The following is a 20,948-nucleotide window of genomic DNA, read 5'->3' as shown; positions in this document are numbered from 1 at the left end:
GAACTTCCTGCTGTGTTTCTTGGTCATGATGCTCATTATTCATCAATCTCCTCTAACAAACGTCCAAGACCTTGACAGAACAGCATGTGTATTAAAACGGAAATGAAGTTGCTAACGCCCAACTTTGGAAGACGATATTCTCTGCTGGAGTTATGGTGTCAGAGAAAAGAGGGTTGAATTAAAAAAATAACGCTTGCCACAAATTTGAGCTTTTTGTTGTCAAAGTAATTTTTAAACATTTTACACTTCACTGTGCATTCCACATCTGCTTTGCTTTGGTCTATCACAAACATATCCATGAAACACATTTTTGTATTATTTTTGTGTATTTGCAAATTATGTGTTTACTCCAGAGATCTTAGAGCGACCATTAGAGAAACGAGCAGGAAGAACCTACTCAGCGGTCGGCAACAGGAGGCTGGTCTATTTCATAGATGACATGAACATACCAGCTGTGGACAACTATGGGACAGTGCAGCCTCACGCGCTCATACGTCAGCATCTGGATTATGGCCACTGGTGAGAAAACGCTTCCACATGTACAGCTCATTTCAGATGTAGTGTAGTCAGAAAATCTATGCAACACATGACTCCATGTAATATGAGTCACATCGTTTAAACATGTTTACAAAAAAACGTCAACAGACATATTAGTAGATCTGTGGTCGCATCAACGTGTTTTATTCGTAGCATGGCAAAGCATTATCATTGTATGCAGATAAATTGCAAATTTACTAGCACACTAGTGATTCTTCCTGGTCTTTGTAGGTATTGCAGACAGAAACTGACTTTAAAAGAAGTCCAAAATACCCAGTATGTTGCATGCATGAACCCAACAGCTGGGAGCTTCAATATCAACCCCAGGTTGCAGGTATGTTTGAAAATAAAACAACCCCTTCAGATGCACCAATCCTTAGTTTATATTTCAATAATGTGTTTTGTAAAATGAAAAAAAAAAAAGCCAGCACTCTATGCAAAGGGATGATTTTTAGGGTTTGTGGATTAATAAATACAAGGGAATGAATACATAGAGAATTAATAAATGCTTTTGTTTGTTATTAGAAGTTTGATCAAAATCTCAGTATTGTAGACGAAACTGAATTAACAACTATGATATGAGTGGAAGGTTTTTAAAATTAGAAATTTGATTTGTCATGTATGAATTTAAGTTTTGTTATAATTATGTAAATAAACTGAAGAAATGATGAATTATATTAAGCCCAAGATCTGATGTTGCAAAATCAACTGTAACACTTGCATCCTGCTTATTCTGGGCACAAATATTCCCTTTAGACATGATTTAGATTGTCAACCAATTCAATTTAAATGTGAGCTGAAAGTTCCTTGTGAATACTTTTAGTTTCTTGTTTTTGTTCAAAAAGAATTTAACAAATATATGTTGTATATATTTTGTTTATTCAGGTAAACGTCTGAATAAGAGTAAACTCCCTTATTCAAGAGAGACCTGCTTAGGACAGCAGTCTTCCACTCTTAGTGAATATAATTAAACATATATTTTATCCAGATATGTTAATTATCAAGCGGCGCCTTTGATGTTTTGACCCTATTCTTGGTATACAGCGCTGTGCATGTCCTATTTTCATTTTCTCTTTGCCCCCAACAGAGACATTTCTCAGTGTTTGCAGTCAACTTCCCTTCCTCGGCGTCTCAGGCATCAATATATGGTCAGATCCTGTGTGGCCATTTAAAACAAAGAGCTTTCAGCCAGTCGGTCCAGAAAGGCGCTGCTGGTGTTGTTCAAGCTGTCACAACTCTTCACGACAAGATGGTTCACAGTTTTCTCCCTACAGCAGTCAAGTTCCACTACACGTTTAATCTTCGAGACATATCTAACATCTTTCAGGTAGTGCATATAGTGAGCTGAATCGATGCCTGACTTTGAAATTGTTCATAAAATACAGATACGACTGTTCTTGTTATTCAGGGCATCCTTTTAGCTGGTCCTGAAACCGTGAGGGAAGGTTCTGACCTGGTGGGACTGTGGTTCCACGAGTCCTGCAGAGTGTACTCAGACAGACTAGTAGACCTGAAGGACCTGCAGCTTTTCCAGAGGATCCAAATGGAGACTGTGCATGAATGCTTTGAGGTGCAATGCAGATTGTGATGAACGTCATAAATGTCAATGCATTACCTGCAGATTGCGATCCTACAACACAAGCTTGTCCCCCTTCAGGGACTGGAGAATGAAAAGGTGGACAAACAGACGCCGCTCTTTTGCCACTTTGCCAACACGGGCAGCGGACGTTCCTATGTCCCTGTTGATAACTGGTCTACGCTTAGGACCATCCTCACTGAGGCCTTGGAAAGCCACAACGAGCTTTATCCAGCCATGAATCTTGTGTTGTTTGAAGATGCCATCCAACATGTGTGAGTATCCTTTGATTTCTTCTTATTGCTTTATTTGTGATTAACATCCTGAGCTAGATAAAACATAATTTGATGATAATAGAGCTACTAAATAGTAACAAAAGATAATAATAAATGTAGTGGAACAAGTCTTTAGAGCCTTAACAAAACTTGTGTTGTCATCAGCTGTCGCATCAGTCGGATCCTGGAGGCTCCAAGGAGTCACGGCTTGCTGGTCGGGGTTGGCGGCAGCGGAAAGCAGAGTCTGACTCGCCTCGCTGCGTTCATGTCTTCGGTGGAAGTCTTCCAAATCACCCTGAGAAAGGGTTATGGCTTCCAGGACCTCAAGGTAAATGTCAATTATTCTTCGTGTGTATTTTGTCTAGTTATGGTTTTCAAATGCAAATATTGAATAACTTACTTAAATAGGTGCTTTTCATAAAATCTATTCTCTGTTTGCTTTCTGTCTGCATGCAATGTATTGATTTAACTGTTTTTGCTCAGCTTCAGGTTAATGTAATTCTTTATTATTCAGCTTCTCCAATGGAGCAGGAAATATTTGTCAGATACGATTAAGAGCCACTTTGAAGTATTTTAATATTTCACTGACGCTATACACGTTTCAGTTCAATCATTAATTACTTAAAAATGGATTCTAGTCTCTGTCCAGCTGGTTATTGAACAGGCTGAATTTTTCAGTGGGCTTAGGTTGACACTTACAACCTTCCCTTGTGTGGTTTGACTTTATTTGTGTATTTGTTGATTTGTTCAGATGGATCTTGCAGGATTATTACTCAAAGCTGGAGTAAAGAATGAGCGCGTGACTTTGCTCCTGACGGATGCCCAGATACCCGACGATAGATTTCTGGTCACCATTAATCACTTTCTGGCATCAGGTCAGATTCAAAATCCAAAGAATTTGAGCAGTTTCAAAATGACAATGCAATTTTTTGATGAAATTACAAAATAATTAATCACCATTGCCAAAACTCTTAAGTTTGTATTTGAGTTTTTGTTCCCCCTTAGGTGAAATTCCAGAGATCTTTTGTGAAGAGGAGATTGAACATATTGTGTCCAGTGTGAGAAGAGAGGTGCGCAGCCTCGGACTGCTGGATGACAGGGAGAACTGCTGGAGATTCTTCACTCACCGAGTGCAGCGACAACTCACGGTGAAGACAGCCTTAAAAATGTTGTGGTATCTTTTAAACCAATACTGATGTAAATGGGACATTAAGAAGCTAATTTATGATCAATTATCAAACATTGAGACTGTTTGAGGAAAACTTTTGCCAAATACTTAGTAACATGACCTGTCTGTCACGTTCTAGTAGATTGTAACATATTTTTACTTTTTATGTCTAATGAAAAGAGCATTTTACATAAAGTATTTAGTAAAACACAATAATAAAGAACCCCAAGTCGGGATTTGGACCAAGGACCTTTTTTTGCTGCAAGGCAACGGTGCTACCAGCTGTGACACCATGCAGTCAAACAAAACAATGAATATAACATTAAAAAGCCAAAGGTTCAATTTTGGAAAGAGTTATGTTTCACTTGTTCTCTTACTACACAGTACAGTTACTGTCCAAATTATACAGATTGCATCAGAGAAAATAAACAGCAAGTTCTAGGAAAGTTCAGTTGTGCAAAGTAACCTTTATATTCTGGAAAGGTAAAAAAAAAAAAAATAATTCTTTGTTTTTTGAGCTATCGGCAATTAAAGAAGTCTTTTACAAGTTGGCCACCAGGTGAAAGCTCCATCAAAGGTTTACTCTGTAAATCAAATAAATTGCATGAGGAGATCTTATGTCTGCAATAACAGTTTTAAGACAGAAAAAAATGAAAGTAAAGCTGCTGGAAAATATATATAAAAAATATTTTGACAGTCTGTATAAAACAAAGACAGAAAATGAGATAAACTAGATGATTAACAGGAACAAAAGGCCATCCAGGTCACATGTAAATCATCCAACACGTTATTTGTTGTTGTTTCCTCTATGGACAGAACCCCTGGCTTTGCAGAAGCTTGTTCCAATCCTCTGAGAATGTTCTGCTGTCTACATGGTAAAGCACCAACTGCTCACACATTTTGGTTCTTGTCTGCAGGTAGTGCTGTGTACGTCTCCTGTGGGCAGTGCGCTGCACATCAGGGCCCGTCGGCTCCCGGCTCTCATTAACTGCACAACCATCGACTGGTTTCATCCTTGGACAACTGAAGCTCTGCAGTCGGTGAGCTACAGGTTCATCCAGGAAATTGATGGAATTGAGGTAAGCCTGTGGATAGATATATTTTTTATTTTATTTGATATTTCCTGCCATCTATCACTGATTTAACCCCAATAATTAAACTAGGAATGAAAGTATTACCTTGACTACCTAGACAGAGAAACCAGGGTGGGTAATAGCTCAAAATATCAGTTCAATATTCATATGCAGTGCCAATATATAAAGTTGTATGTAGTTCTGTCACAAACCTCTGTGTATTTCTTTATCATTTCATTTGATGGATTAAACCCAAGTGGATTATAATTGTGAACCGGAAAGAAAATAATGCGTAGATTTCTATGTTTTTTTTCATTCTAGAAATCTAAAAAATGTAGTCTTTTTGTTTTCACACCCACTGATACTATACTTTCAGGAGTCTAATGCATAGGTATGTTTCTACCAGCTTTATGCAACTATCATAATCAGATATACTTTAATAATCCCAGAAGGGAAATTACTGTTTCAGTACAACCGCCGTAGGGGAGACGATTTACTGAGGCCATGCTGCCAAGGACATCGCCATACACGGTGCCCACAGGGCGCTGCCCTAAAATATAAACTGACATTTGTGCTTATTATTTTTTCCAAATATCTCAAACTCATCCAAATTGGATGAAGAGGTCGTGTGAACATCAATTTAAAAGCCGGGCCAAAGTTTTGTGAGTTGGATGTAGTCATGTCCGTTCTGTTGTGTTCACTTTTACTCATGAATGTGCTTTGATCTAAACCACTCGATTGTTGCTTCTGCTGGATGGTGAACCTCTACTCTGGTCTCCAGTCTTTTGGAGCCTCTAACAGGGTTTCTTCAAGGAACCTGGCTTTGCATTTAGCTCCATCTTTTGTCCGATTAAACTCGGATCTTCGTGTCCCAGGAAAAGCCTGTCCACAGCATGTTGATTGTGCCACAAACACATTTTATCTTGGGATGGTGTTGCCATTGTGATCTACAGTCTCATCTAGCCAAAAAAACACATCCGTCTACATGTTTGTTGTGTGTCCTGCATGGCTTATGACAAATGGTTGTGTCGTCATGTCTTCTGCTGTGGTTAATGCTTTCATTGCCAGGCCTTTCAGTGTTGGCCCCGTCTTCTGTGAGCTTTCCAAAGTTTGGGATATTATCTGGTATCTTAACCCTGCTTTAAGCTTTATTCTGACCTCTCTGCTGTATTTCTTGGTTTCCGGGATGTTGCTTGTTCAATAACACTCTCAAAGAAACTTCTGAGGCCTTCACACAAAGGCCATATCACACACAGATGGACTTTATTTACTAATTAAATGATTCCTGGAAGCAGTTGGTTGAAAGGGATTATTTTAGGGGCATCAGATTCCAGAGTACTGAATACAGTTTCAGCTTTGATTTAATTTAAAAATGTTAAAAGCCACGCATCCATTTCCTTACACTTTGCCATTATCTACTACTTTATGTTTGTCTGGCACGAAAAGTTCCTCCTGCAAATTTTTTTTAAAGGTTTGCACTGGTAATCTAACAAAGTGTGAAAAAGTGTCATCATTTTTGCAAGGTGCTGGAGATAAGGCAATATGGTGTTCTGCCCAGGTTCATCATGCACTTTGACACTTAGCGCCGGTTTAGACTTCAATGAACATTTTCTAATTATTGCAGCACAGCTGAATTAAGTTTTCCATAGATCCTTCATCATTAGTCCTCCGGCGAGGTTCTGACAAATTGCCGAACACATGCCCAGAGACTCACAGTGAACGTAGGGATATTATTGTTTTCCATCATAGCGGCGGAACGATCACAACCCGCAGTCATTTATGTTAATGAGATAAGACTGATTAAGCACATAACGACCCTCTAAGGTGGCACAGCTGTCACAACCAGGAAGTCCCATTACATATGTGAACATGTGCCAGACGGTGAACTTTCCCTGTTTGTGTGTCACGTCTGTGTGTGGATGTCCATACTCAGGGATATTAAAGTTTATAGCAGCCGCGGCGCTAAGAAGCTGTTGCAGTTTTAGGTTCAAAGAGGTGTTTGACGACAAACGCGACAACATCAGCAGAAAAGCAGAGCTGACCAACGTGTGTTATTCAAACATTGAAACGAAGGCCTGAACTCATCCGACAGTTGTCATCACTAAAATATAAAGAAGTTTGGTTCTAAGATGTTTGTGTTGATATGAACGAGTTAGAGTATGAAACATTGAATCTAAAGTCATAATGCAGGAGCCTAAAGAAATGTAGTGGTCGTTTATTAAAAGTTGGAAATACATAATGTTTGTTGTACGAGGCCAATCAATGAGCTGCTTTCACACCTTAAAGCAACCCAACATGCTTTATCAAAACGCATTATGTCAGATCTTAATTAATAATGATTTTCTCATCTCATGGATCTATGATCATTAACAATGGCTTTTTGTGAGTTATGGTTAGGTTTGATCTTCATATTCTCTGCTCATTTGTTTTAGCTTTAATTGATTGCTAACCGTGTGATTAATAGATGCCGGTGCATCCTGAATACCTAGTTGAAATGTAGTACCGCAGCTGTTTAGAAAGTTGGACGGGAGCAGATATAATGTAAACAGTGTGCATGTTTTACAAGCAGCATGTCAGTTCTTTAAACACATTATTTTCACAGAGGTCTCAAAGCCCAATCATTCCTGCCGGCTGCACCTAAATTTCAGATTGAGTAAGTCAGGGCCAGCCAAGTAAGATGGCAGAACTTGTAGATGAATTCAAAGTTTATGAAGATAATATTTCAGTGCCCATCAGGTGGGGGATTTTAAACCCCACTTAATCCAGCTCACCCTGTTCTCCCCTCTCCCCACTTATTTTTATAGCCTGCTGTCCAGGAATCCATCAGTCTTTTCATGGCCTACGTTCACAACAGTGTCAACCGGGCAAGTGAAAAATACCTGCGGAATGAGAAGAGGTACAATTACACCACCCCCAAGAGCTTTCTCCAGCAAATCACCCTGTACAGAAACCTTCTGGAGAGAAGCCGGGCTCAGCTTCAGCACAAGATGAACCGGCTTGACAAAGGCCTCCAGAAACTCCAAAGCACCGCTGCACAGGTCCGGTCTTCTCGTAAGCTCATCTTGGCATTTAAGGATCAATATTGCTTAATTATTTTTAATGCTCATACATAGTATTTCTTTCTTTTTTTTTTTTTAGGTTGATGATCTAAAAGCCAAATTAGCATCGCAGGAAACTGAGCTGACCTTAAAAAATGAAAATATAGGAGCTCTTTTAACAAAGATTGGGTTGCAGACCGAGAAAGTCAGCAAGAAGAGAGAGGCGGCAGATGTGGAAGCACAAAAGGTTGGAGAACCTGTTATTTGTTGCTTTATTTATGTTTTTGGGATCACACATCCTGCTATTATCTACATATGCAGGTTCTGATTTGGTCACGGTGATTACTTTTGCACAGGTTGCTGTCATGCAGGCAGAAATTGTGGTCAAACAGAAGGATTGTGAAAGTGAGCTGATTAAAGCAGAGCCTTCACTGACAGCTGCAGTGGAAGCACTAAACACCCTCAATAAGGTTCAGTCACCTCCTCGGTACTTTAAATGTAATAGAATACATATATATTTGTTTATTTGTTTCATTCTAAATATTACAATTTTTTGTAGGTGAATCTCACTGAGCTGAAGGCCTTTCCAAACCCTCCAGCAGCGGTAACCAATGTCGCAGCAGCTGTCATGGTCTTGCTGGCCCCTCATGGCCGCGTACCAAAGGATCGGAGCTGGAAGGCGGCGCGGGCCTTCATGGGCAAGGTTACGCAGTCATCATTTCAATCGCACCATCCTGATTAATGTCAGTCTGATTGCTGAGAGGTCCTTGACCCAGGTCCTGCCCAGCAGCTCTCCAAAGCTTACATTACAGCTCGATGGCTCTAATATTATGCTTTCTCTCCCGATGCTGGAGCAAGAGTGTGAAACTGCTTCCCGGGGTCTTGTTGCCGTTTCTGCAAGTGTGGCTAGAAAACAATTATACATATAGAAATATTACGCACATGGTATGATGGTGGAAATATAAAGAATAAAACAATGTGGTTTGGCTGGTATTTTACATAAAACTATTTTAAAAACAAATAAGTTTCTTTTTTTGTCATTACCCACATTTTTACAATGCCATCAAATTTCTGTGCAAGGTTTTCAAAATTGCTTTAATTCTCTGGTTTTATTCACCAGGTGGACGATTTTCTACACGCTCTGATGTCATATGACAAAGAGCACATCCCAGAGTCCTGTCTGACTGTGGTGAAGCAACAGTATTTGAAGAACCCAGACTTCCACCCCGATCTAGTTTGGACCAAATCTACAGCTGCTGCTGGACTTTGTGCCTGGATTATTAATATTGTCAGATACTATGAGGTTTGACTTAAGATATTTTAAAATTATTAGAAATGGATTTTTTTTTTTTCCATTTTGGGAGTATCATTCTGGAATGTTGTTTTTTTTCTCCTTTAGATTTATTGTGAAGTTATCCCAAAACGCTCTGCCTTGTCACAAGCTAATGCAGAGCTAGAAATGGCAACAGCCAAATTCTTGGCAATTCAAAAGAAACTAGCGGTGAGTGGTTTTGTCATGTTTAATTACAAGCACCTCTCAATGAATATGAATATCATCAAAAGTTCATTGAGTTTATTAATGAAATCCATGTACTAACTATATGACCTTAGATTCACATTTCAAGCTCTTGAGCAGTTCCTAAAGTAAACCTTTATACTACTTTAGACTAATTAGAGACAGCCCATCATTTCATGCTTTCAGTTATTTATTTTTTCTAATTTAAATTATAGTACATGCAGTTGATCACAAGCATCACCTGCAATATTCACCCCACGCAGGATATATAATACAGCAGTTAAAGCCTGAATGGGAAACCTCTTAAGCCTCTTTAATGATCTACTTGAGTTTATTACGTCTCATTATCAATGAAGTGGTGAGTGGGCTGGAGGGCTGGGATTAAGTCAACCTACCAATATTACGCCCCTTATCCACCACAGAAGGTAGTCATAAACCTGTAACCACAGTCAGCTGTAAAAATCAACTCAAGATTGTGGAACAAGTGTGATGGAGTATTTGGACACAAAGAGTAACCTGCAGTTGCTTCAGTATTCTTATTTTACGCCTATTGTTTCACGCCTGGTTTATATGTAACCAAAAGACAGGCATAGCTCAATAGATTAGGCTATAAGTGTTCAGTAAGAAAAAAAATGTCCCCATTCAATAGATGAGATAAGATAAAAATAAAATGACCATTTAAAGTAAACAGTTAAAAATCATTACACAAATACACATATGTGTATTACTATTAATTTGTATGATTATGATTTACAGCCAATCAAAACCTTGGATTCAGTTTATTAGAAAAGTATATTACGGTAAAACACAGTAAGTTTTTTTTACAGAAATGCTGGAAATGGCATCTATGTTCTGTACAGTAATCCACTCAAAACTTGGTCTGAAGTCTCTTTTTCTGAATTACAAATGCATAAAAATCTATCCTGAAGCCCTTTAAATCTCCATTAAATTCTTAAACCAATAATTTTAAAGCTGAGCTTTTTGGTGCTGCTTGTGCACTTTTTCCTACCACAGTTTTTTTTCCTCCACTAAACTTTAACCCAATAATGATCGGAGTATAGCATTCTGTGATTAGCCAGCTTTATTAGCAATGACCTTTTGTGGCTCAACCTCTACTTATTGTTATTTAGATGCAGATCCATTCAAATGAACTTGTGAGTAGCCTCTGATTTGCAGGATTTACTTTGTTTCCCTAGGATCTTGATGCCAACCTCCAAAGCCTAACAGCTCAGTTTGAAAGAGCTACGGCTGAGAAAATCAGTTGTCAGGAGGAGGTGACACGAACCACCCAGACCATACAGCTGGCCAACCGACTCGTTAAAGGCCTAATGGTAAACAACGCGGCATAGAGGGGTTTGGCGGTGTCACTGAACCTCACCTGGCATCAGATTAACTGAGACTTTGCTGGGGGACATGCTGGTAATCGAATTGCATGAGTAATCTGGACCGAAAGTTGTGATATCCTGGCAGGAAACCTTAACAGTTGCATGAGCAGAACAGGCGAAAGGAAGATCTTACAGCCTGGTCCAGCAGCATACTGTGGACATGTGAGCTGGTTAGAGTGGGCCGGTCCACAGAAAACGCATGGCTGAACTGGGCAACTGGCTCTCTGGGCAATTTCCAAAATGGAGAGTGGACGATAAATGGCTAAAACGCTATGCAAATAAGCCCTTTTTTTCTGAACATTAGAAAGGTTTTGTATGGTGAGAAAATATAATCCACAGATTTGTTTTTGTGATTAGATCATCATAATCTATGACTAAACACATTATGCACATTAGACTTAAATGTTTTTTATTGTTCATGCTCTTTTTGAAAATCTTTGCGTTGATGTGAAATAACAGATGGCGATTTTAGTGGCCGCTGTGCAAGTTCAACTTTCTTATTCTAGAAAATGAATGCCTTTTGCATGGAACATCTTGGCTTTTAAGCATATCAAGATAAATGTTTTGTCTTTATGGCATTGACCTGGAAGCAATAGTGTACAGACTAATAAATCAGGCCGTCTATGTTTAATCATTAACTTACCTCAAAGCCTCAACAGCTGTTGGAAATTAACAATGTCTCACCCCAGACTGAGTGATATTACAGGCGATCCATAATACATTAGAGTAAAATTATAGTGATTTTTAACTGTCTGAGAATTTATTATGTGACATATTCTAGATCCACAGCCCCTTGTAAGAAAATGCCACGCTTGATTTATTGCTGCGGGCCGTCACAGTCACAGTATTGAAGGTTTAAATGAATGCTGATTTGATGCAGAGAGAATCCACACGCAAAATTTGTAAGACATTATTCAGAGATATGCAGTTCGATGCATTTAATTCCGTATGTGTTATGAAATCTTCTCAGTTTGGGCGGCACAGGGAAAAGGAAAGGATCTATGTGTTGCTGCTGTTTTTTTAATTTATGTATATTTTTAAAGTAACTTCTACTAGACATCTACTTTTTAAGGCAGAGACCTGATTTAGTATAAATCCCAAATTAGTTCATCCCAGAGGCGGAGAATAATGTCCAGGGGTCAGCAACCTTTACAATTCAATGAGCTATATCTGCCCTCTCTCCTTTTAAACCACAAAAACTTTAATAAACACAAACCTGCCTTCTAAAATTGACCTGTTTTTTAAGTTCAAGAGAAAATATTTTTTCTAGTTTTAGATTTTATAAAAACACCAAACTTAGGGAAAAACAATAAACACTAATTATCATAAAAAAATGTACTTATTTATTGAAAACTAAGGGGAGAAATGGACTAATTGACAAAAAAAGGGGGGGGGGGGAATCCTTGTTTTATTCATATGGAAACATGCAAAAATTGCATGAACACATAGCAAAATTGCACAAAGTATCCTTTCTTTTAGATTGAGTTTGTATTTAAAAACATGAAAACAATCTTTGAGAGCCAAGGAAGGGTCATGTCTTGCTCCAGAGCCACAAGTTGCTGACCCCTGGGGTAGTCCAAGAGGGGCCAAGACTGGTGGAGACGTTCCACAAATACCTCCAATAAAAAAAATAAATAAATAGTCATAGCGGTTGATGCAAATGCTGTTTTACAAATTTTAAAATCTTTTTTTTTTTTACATTACTCTGAGGGTATTTATAAAGAAACTGATGATTTACTTGGGAAATGTAGGACAAAAACAATGTGAGACTATTGATCTTCCTGCTTGAAACACATAATCTGACTCTCGCCAGGTGGATGTAGTTCCACACGGCTCCACACATCCATCTGGGATCGCTCCATTGGTGATGTATTTCAGAAGGAGGGGCCTTAAAAATCAAAAATCCTTGCATATAATTGGATAAACCACTTGTCCATCATCTTTACTAACGGGCTACAAGCTCTTGCCAAACCCGGTCGGGAGAAGGACGAAAACATTGATTCCACTAACAACAGCCTTCAAAGCCGTTCTGTGGTGTTCTTTTAAAGACATAATATTCGGTAGATTGGACAACCATGATGAAATAGCAGCATCAATGTTACCGCTTGCTTCCTCCCTGCGAGTTGCCATTGTTGTCTGAATCCAAACAGTCACTTCTCTGATACGTCCCATACAAAAATCCCGGCCAGCGATCCTGATTGGCTCGTCCATTTTATGTGGTATTGAAATCCCTCCCAATGGCAGCGATTCCAGATGGATGTGTGGAGCTCTATGGAACGAAATCCATCTGGTGAGAGTCAAGTTATGAAACGCATACTAGTATTAACGGAAACATGTAAAGTGTTTCTGCTGAGAATAGCTACTGAAGAGAAGAAATATGATCCCTCTTGTTGATTTTCTGATGAAAATCAACAAGAGGGATCATATTTCTCCAATTTTAGCTTCCCTTCATTGGCTTCCTGTTAAATCAAGAATAGAATTTAAAATTCTCCTTCTAACGTATAAAGCCCTTAATAATCAAGCTCCATCATATATCAGAGCTCTGATTACCCCGTATGTTCCTAACAGAGCACTTCGCTCTCAGACTGCAGGTCTGCTGGTGGTTCCTAGAGTCTCTAAAAGTAGAATGGGAGGCAGATCCTTTAGCTATCAGGCTCCTCTCCTGTGGAACCAACTCTCAGTTTTGGTCCGTGAGGCAGACACCCTGTCTACTTTTAAGACTAACCTTAAAACTTTACTTTTTGACAAAGCTTATATAGTTAGAGTGGCTCATGTTACCCTGAGCTATCTCTATAGTTATGCTGCTATAGGCTTAGGCTACTGGAGGACATCAGGGCCTATTTTTCTCACTCTATAGAGTTCTACTGTTCTTCAATTATGCATTACGTTTTGTCATTTCTGCTTTACCTTTCTGTTCTCTCTCTTTTATCTTCATAGTAGGCACACCTGGTCTGGTGTTCTGTTAACTGTGACATCATCCAGGGAAGACGGATCACCCGCTATTACCATCTAATGTAGAACAGATTACTAGATCAATGTGTGCTTCTGTGCTTTTTTGTTTCTCTTGTTGTGTCTCTGCTCTGTCTTCTGTAACCCCAGTCGGTCGAGGCAGATGACCGTTCACACTGAGCCCGGTTCTGCCAGAGGTTTTCCTTCCCGTTAATGGGGAGTTTTTCTTTCCACTGTCGCTTCATGCTTGCTTAGTATGAGGGATTGCAGCAAAGCCATGGACAATGTAGCTCTACGGTTCCCCAGGAGTGACTGCTGCTTGTTGGGACTTTGATGCAATCAACTAGTTTCCTTATATAGAAACATTTTTGACCAATCTGTATAATCTGACCCAATCTGTATAATATGATTGAACTTGACTTTGTAAAGTGCCTTGAGATGACATGTTTCATGAATTGGCGCTATATAAATAAAATTTAATTGAATTGAAGAGTAAGGCTGTCTAACAAATCATTAAAATAATATTTGCTCTTACTTTTTGTTTTTACATTCCTTGTTATGTTTTGATTTCTTGGTGCATGTTTCAAAGTGTAAACTCATGGGCGGGCGGCACAACACCTATCTCCATTTCCGGCATAATTAATCATCTGTTTCTATGGAAGCACCTATCCAGTGTAAATGTGACAATGGTTTAAAGGGTTTACAAAAAAGTTGTTTTAAGGCAGGGATGTCAAACTCCAGTCTTTGAAGGCTGATATCCTCCATCCTCTGGATGCTTCCCAAATCCAACATACCTGAATCAAATGACTGACATCAACATTTTTATTAAGTTCTACTGAGTCCAAGATCTAATATTGACACAGAGACACATCTAAAATTAGCAGGGCACCATCCCGCAAGGACTGAAGTTAAAAACCTGTGTTAAAAGGCACAAATATCCATTTTGTTTTTTGTCCCTCCCTGGCTAGTCGTTAGCTTCAGCCAATGGATTTAACTAATCTTGATTATTTTGAAGATCCAGAAGCGTTATTTCCTACAGTTAAGATATTAGCTGCTTATAGCCTCTCAACAGAACCTCACTTCAAAAATGACAAGTAATCTCTTTAATCTCCTGCAGGCTGAAAAGGAACGCTGGTCCCAGACGATTGTCCAGTATGAGAAACAGCAGAAAACCTTGTGTGGGGACATCCTCCTCACCTCAGCTTTCATCTCCTACTTGGGTTATTTTACAAGCCAGTATCGTGTGGAGCTTTACAAAAATTCTTGGATTCCTTTCCTTCAGTCACTGGAGGTAAAATCAGTTTTGCAACACGCATAAATACAGTCGTTTGAGAACAAATCCTTTTCCCTGTAAACGGCTCCGGCGCTTTGAACTGGAGGCCGCTGGAGTATCCTCACTCCTCTGACTTTGTTCCAGGTCTCTGTGGCCCTGACAGACGGCCTGGATCCGATCCTCATGCTTACAGATGATGCCACTGTTGCAGGCTGGCATAACCAGGGCTTGCCAAATGATAGGATGTCAACTGAAAATGCAGCCATCCTGACCACCAGTGAGCGTTGGCCACTCATCGTCGACCCGCAGCAGCAGGCCATCAAGTGGATCAGAAACCGACTGGGGCCCGGGCTGAGGGTGGTGCGGCTGGGACAGAAAGGGTGACAAATGGCCCTTCTAGGTTTTTCAGGAAAATACACATTATGTTTTAAAAAAATATGTCATGTTTGATTTTTTTTTTTATTTTGATGCAGGTATATGGAAGTAATTGAACAAGCTGTTATCTGTGGAGAAGCAGTCCTGATAGAGAATCTCCCAGAGAAGGTAGACCCAATTCTGGAGTCTCTACTGGGAAAAAGAACTATTAAAAAAGCAAGGTTAGTGCTGAAACAATTTAGTGCTAGGAAATGATAAAGGTAAATAAGGTCAAATCAGAGCATTTAATAACTCAATATGCAAGAAAGTTGAAAATACCTCTACATACAATAGGTGAAGATTTGTCACATCACTGAATCCTTTTGGTCCACAAAACAGCGATAAGACATGACTAAATGCATTATTATGGTCCCCCTTTAGATTATAAATGAATTTGCGGCTCGTGTTCTGAACCCCTGAGGTCAGGCAATTGATCGGCCCTTCAAGATGGGTGATAGATGTATATTTGTGTGTTTACATTCTTTTTGGTGTGATGAATATTGAATAGATGAGCTTCAGAGTAAAAGTTGAATTGTGGATCAAAATGGTTATGTAGGCCTTCTGTTTCTCACAAACAGCCTACTTGTAACAGACTAGAGTCAATAGGGTCCTCTGTCATCTGACATTTTACTGAAATCATTTTGTAACGATTATGAAATCTGTTAACATTGAAATTCCTCTTGATGTCTGTAATTTATTTGGGGTTGGTGGGATAATCCATGAGGATTATTACAGGAATTTGTTTTCCATAATCTGAGTCATTTAGGATTAGGCATTTGGCCATCGCCACTGTGATACTTTTGTTTAATCAATGGGATGTAAATGCCCAAATACTGAATAGTTTTAAGTGCAGTAAAATTACTAATCACTACACTATATCAGTGTTACATGGCCATCATTATGTCCAAGCAGCAAATATGCTTCAAATGCCTCATTTTTATTATTCTTGTGCCAAATTAATTGACTTTTTTGGGGGGTCGGGGGGCTAAACATACTCCAAAAGTCCCTGAACTTTGTAAAAAAAAAAACAGGCCATGGGAAATATTTGTATTTCATTCCATTTAAAAAGGGATGTGACCAAATGGCTCAACAGCGCCCCCTAAACTCAGCCTGGCCTCCGGTTATAAATTTGGTGGGTGAGACCCTTTAAGACAAGAAAATAAAGTCAGTTGGAGGAATGTCCAATGAAACCAATACAAATGTGTCCATTTTCCACCAAAGGGTCATTTTTGAGGGCTATTTGAGGCCATAAGACAAAGGTGTAATAACTTAGACACATGAGGTTGCTGTAACGATCCGTTGTGGTGAAGAGAGAGCTGAGCCAAAAGGCGAAGCTCTCGATTTACCGGTCGATCTACGTTCCTACCCTCATCTATGGTCACGAGCTTTGGGTCGTGACCGAAATAACCAGATCCCGGATACAAGCGGCTGAAATGAGTTTTCTCCGTAGTGTGTCTGGGCTCTCCCTTAGAGATAGGGTGAGGAGCTCAGTCATCCGGGGAGGACTCAGAGTAGAGCCGCTGCTCCTCCACGTCGAGAGGAGCCAGTTGAGGTGGCTCGGGCATCTGGTCAGGATGCCTCCTGGACGCCTCCCTGGAGAGGTGTTCCGGGCACGTCCCACCGGGAGGAGGCCCAGGGGAAGACCCAGGACACGCTGGAGGGACTATGTCTCCCGGCTGGCCTGGGAACGCCTTGGTATTCCTCCTGAGGAGCTGGCCCAAGTGGCCGGGGAGAGGGACATCTGGGCCTCCCTACTGAAGCTGCTACCCCCGCAACCCGACCCCGGATAAGCGGAAGAAGACGGACAGACATGAGGTTGCAGCTTTATAAAACTTTCTGTCTGTCATCGCAGACCAAGGCCGTTTCTCAGTATAATCGGCAGGATATTGTCTCTGCTGTACGTCCTAAGAACATACTTGTTAAGTACGCAAGAACGTACTTGCATACTTGGGTATTGAGAAATGGCCCAGAACTCAACCCATTCACAGTAACTTGTTTTGCTTGTGGATCTGCTACTTTTAAATTCTGACTCATATAAGTATTGAGCAATGTCTGACGATACAGAGCAAGGCGATGTTGAATCCTACTCTGAACAGTAATTGTTGGCTAGACTGTGTGGGCATGGCGGAGTGGCAAATTTTGATATCTCACCGTTTGGATAGAGTTGACTATGTCGTATATGCGTGATCTGGTTTCCTCCAAAGTAAGGTTACACCCACACAGAGCTGAATACTGTATCTACACTGAAAAGTTTGAGCCTAAAGATGAAACCACACCTGGCCGGGGGAGCATGGTGATAAAGCTTGTAGCGACATTGAAAAGAAATTTGGCATTGTAAAATCAAACAGTGAAAAATTAAACATTGAAAAATCACTTGCAATAACATCGGAAAAGAGATATGGCATTGAAAAATTAGACATTGAAAAGTCAAACATTGTTAGAAAGTGAAAACTGCTGCAGCTTTTTTTAATGAGAGATGTTTTACGTGTCACTGCAGAGTTCCTCCAGCTTTGATGTCACTACAAGCTGGCACTGTTTTACCATTGGGGGCGGGGCTAAACTGAAGGCCCCTTCATGGGCCTTCTGTTTTTCTCAGACTTAGATTCAGACTTACTTTAATGATTCCAGGGGGAAATTACTTAAGTTACATGCTCCAGAATACACACATTGTTATATATATATATATATATATATATATATATATATATATATATATATATATATATATATATATATATTAGGGCTGGGCAACAATTAAAATATTTAATCGCGATTAATCGCATAATTTGCCTTATTAATCGTGATTAATCGTGATTAATCGCATTGTATTTACAAACTCCAAGAATGAATTCAAAAGTAGTGTAAAGAGCACTTTTATTTTAATGTTCTGCTGCCCTATGAACAAAAGTGTTGTAACATTTGTAGCACTTATCAGTAACACATATTTAGTGTAAAGCTTATTGCCACTGACAGGGAATTCTCTTTATGGGGAAAAAATCTACCAAAAACAGGCAATTTCTGAGGTAACACCAGGGAGCAGCATTACCATTTTATTTTCAATACCAAAGTTTAACTTGGCAGTGGTTACAACTAGCTTGTTTCTGTCATATTCGATGCTGGAAGAACTTTAAACTGAAATGCTTGCTAACTCGATATGCTTGCGTTGCTTGCGTTTATTTGACGTTGACACGCGTTTTTTTGTTGTTGCTTTCTCGCGTGCATATAGTGAATGGCAGGGAAAAACAGACAAAAACACATGGATACTTTGAAACGAGAAGCGACTTCACCGACGGCGTCGATGCAGACCCCCCCGCTCTGCACAAAACTTGTTCCGGCCGCCAACTCACCGCCTCGCCTAAGCAAATTCCTGCGGGAAACACCGCCTTCCCCATGTCAGCTTAGTTTTTTTCCGGCCAGCACCTTTCTTCCTCTGAATCCGAGGTTTGGCTGACAGCGAGGTTATTGGCGCATTATCGCCACCTACTGTTCTGATTCAAATCCCTACACTGCAGCAACAGACCTTCACAAAATAAAAGCATGTGAGCAACATGCGTTAATGCGCGTTAAAGAAAATATCGCCGTTAATAGTCTAATGAGTTAACGCGAAATTAACGCGTTAACTTGCCCAGCCCTAATATATATATATATATATATATATATATATATATATATATATATATATATATATATATATATATATATATATACAACGTTCCACACAAGTCACTGGTTTAGCTCCATGTCACTACAATCATTAGCTGTATAAGCTAATGAGGATAATATTAATGAAAATAATACCCTTTCTTGTGGTCGAGCAGCGGTACTTGACCGGAGCTTTCCATAAGTTCAATTCAGGTATATGAGTACCGGGAAAAACTCAAGGCCCAAAATAGCTGCTCTACAAGTACCGTAGTTAACCCTTACCCTTTAGCAAGACAATGAATTATGAAAAAGTTACCTTTCAACCAACAGCATGAATAGAAAATACCACATATTGATGTTCTGCTGTGATTTCCTGCACTGAAATGCTTACATCGTTCTTGTTCTCCTCAATGTCTAAGCATTAATGTTGAGTTTTTTTGTGGGATATTCATTAAGTTTTTTTTTTTTTTTTTTGAAGTGCTGTCCGTCCAGACGTAACAATTTATCATACTAAATCTGATTATAAGTTTATCCCTTGTAGATGACCCACACACTTGTTTCTGTCGATGATTAATACAACCTGCTGGGTCAGCCATGATGGATCTGGTTGGGCTCCACAGCTGAAGTTCATTAATAATTGGAATGTTGTAGAGTGTGAAGTAATGAATACTAATTATTCCTTTCATGGCTGACGGAAGACTACAAGCCAATCCATCAGCAAGGACTTTAATTTGGTGGAGTAATGGTTCTATCAATAGTACATTAATTCTGGCTTGTGAAGATATAGAGTTGAACCATACCTAGGCCATGAGGATCTTGTGCCATAAAAATTGGGGCCTTACCTGACATCCAAGGGGCAATTAGAGATAAATGAAAAGCCACCAGGTTCGTCAACCAACTGCTAATTTAATTGAAACACAAGAGTAGTATTGGCCAGTGTTGTTTTAATATCTTATATTTTGTAGAAGGATGTTTCTACATAATGTAAACAAAACTTGTATCAGATCAGATTTACAGTCTATGAAAGCATTAGATTAAAAGCTGGCTAGTTTAGACGGCCTTCATTGTTTGAAACGCCTCTCATTTATGAAATTCTTATTTATTTAATTATCTCATTTCTTCAGTCAGATCAGATAAGACAACATGACAATATGGAATGTAAGCAATATTTTAGTAAAAACTAAGAATTATTTCAACATAAGGGGGACTAAATACCAACAAAGGTGTTGAAAGATGCATCTTGATTTTACCTTTCACAAATAGGGAAACATTTTCCATGAATTTAAAACCAATATTTGTTCAATGTTCAATTTGGGTGTAATTGGTCCAAGTTGTATGTTGAGTCTGGAATTGGAGATAATTGAATTCAGACTTGTTAAGCAACTGTAAAATAGCCCTTTAGTTTAGCACTGTTGGTTAGTGAGTTGCAACATTTTCATTGTTTACTAATGTTTGGTTCAGTCGGCTACTCTGCCTGGAAGTTATCAGACAACTTTGTCAGCAAATCAACCAATTAACTACTTCCTTTCCTACTTCAAAGTAAGAGTCTAAAGGCAAGGCAAGTTTCTTTGTATAGCATGAACGGAACATAAGAGAAAACACAGAGCAAAGTACATTGCAGTGGAAGAGTAGCAGCAGGTCAAGGTAATTTGAGCTACAAACGTAATCTAATGAAGTTCCATTTGACTACAACAGTTTGAATTGAACATTAACATTCAAAGGCAACTCTAAACAAATAAGGTTTTCATTTTGATTTAAAGGAGCTCAGGATTTTATCACTTTGAACATCTTTTGGGAGTTTGTTCTAGATAACTGGAGCATAAGAACTAAATGCTGCTTCTCTATGTTTGGTTCTCCTTCTGGATGTGTAGACTTGAGCCAGAAGTGGTCTGGAAGGTTGATACATTAGTGTTTTAAAGTCTATTCTCTGAGAGACAGGGAGGCAGTGCAAGGACTTTAGAACTGGGATGATGTACACTACTTTCTTAGTTTTAGTGAGGGCGCAGGCAGCAGTGTTTTGGATCAACTGCAGCTGTTTGAGCACCTTTCTTGGCCAACCTGTGAAGAATAGCAATCAATTTGACCAAAAATAAACACATGGA

At 39.3% G+C, this 20,948-nt stretch overlaps 1 protein-coding gene across 1 annotated transcript in view; it reads left to right on the top strand.

Annotated features, from left to right (window-relative positions):
- The window catches only part of LOC105926348 (dynein heavy chain 11, axonemal), a 57,864-nt gene that overhangs the window by 23,856 nt on the left and 13,060 nt on the right, over positions 1–20,948 (top strand). The window contains 19 exon segments of the mRNA XM_021316447.2: positions 354–519; positions 769–871; positions 1,625–1,864; positions 1,946–2,107; positions 2,195–2,388; positions 2,554–2,716; positions 3,140–3,263; positions 3,394–3,536; positions 4,474–4,635; positions 7,434–7,667; positions 7,768–7,914; positions 8,024–8,137; positions 8,227–8,370; positions 8,788–8,970; positions 9,067–9,168; positions 10,380–10,514; positions 14,635–14,808; positions 14,935–15,170; positions 15,264–15,386. Coding sequence (XP_021172122.2) covers positions 354–519; positions 769–871; positions 1,625–1,864; positions 1,946–2,107; positions 2,195–2,388; positions 2,554–2,716; positions 3,140–3,263; positions 3,394–3,536; positions 4,474–4,635; positions 7,434–7,667; positions 7,768–7,914; positions 8,024–8,137; positions 8,227–8,370; positions 8,788–8,970; positions 9,067–9,168; positions 10,380–10,514; positions 14,635–14,808; positions 14,935–15,170; positions 15,264–15,386 — 3,049 coding nt within the window.

Source organism: Fundulus heteroclitus, chromosome 3 (genome assembly GCF_011125445.2).
Source record: "Fundulus heteroclitus isolate FHET01 chromosome 3, MU-UCD_Fhet_4.1, whole genome shotgun sequence".
Taxonomy (NCBI): domain Eukaryota; kingdom Metazoa; phylum Chordata; class Actinopteri; order Cyprinodontiformes; family Fundulidae; genus Fundulus; species Fundulus heteroclitus.
The sequence above is the reverse complement of the archived record's forward strand: the minus strand, read 5'-3'. Positions and strand labels throughout refer to the sequence as shown.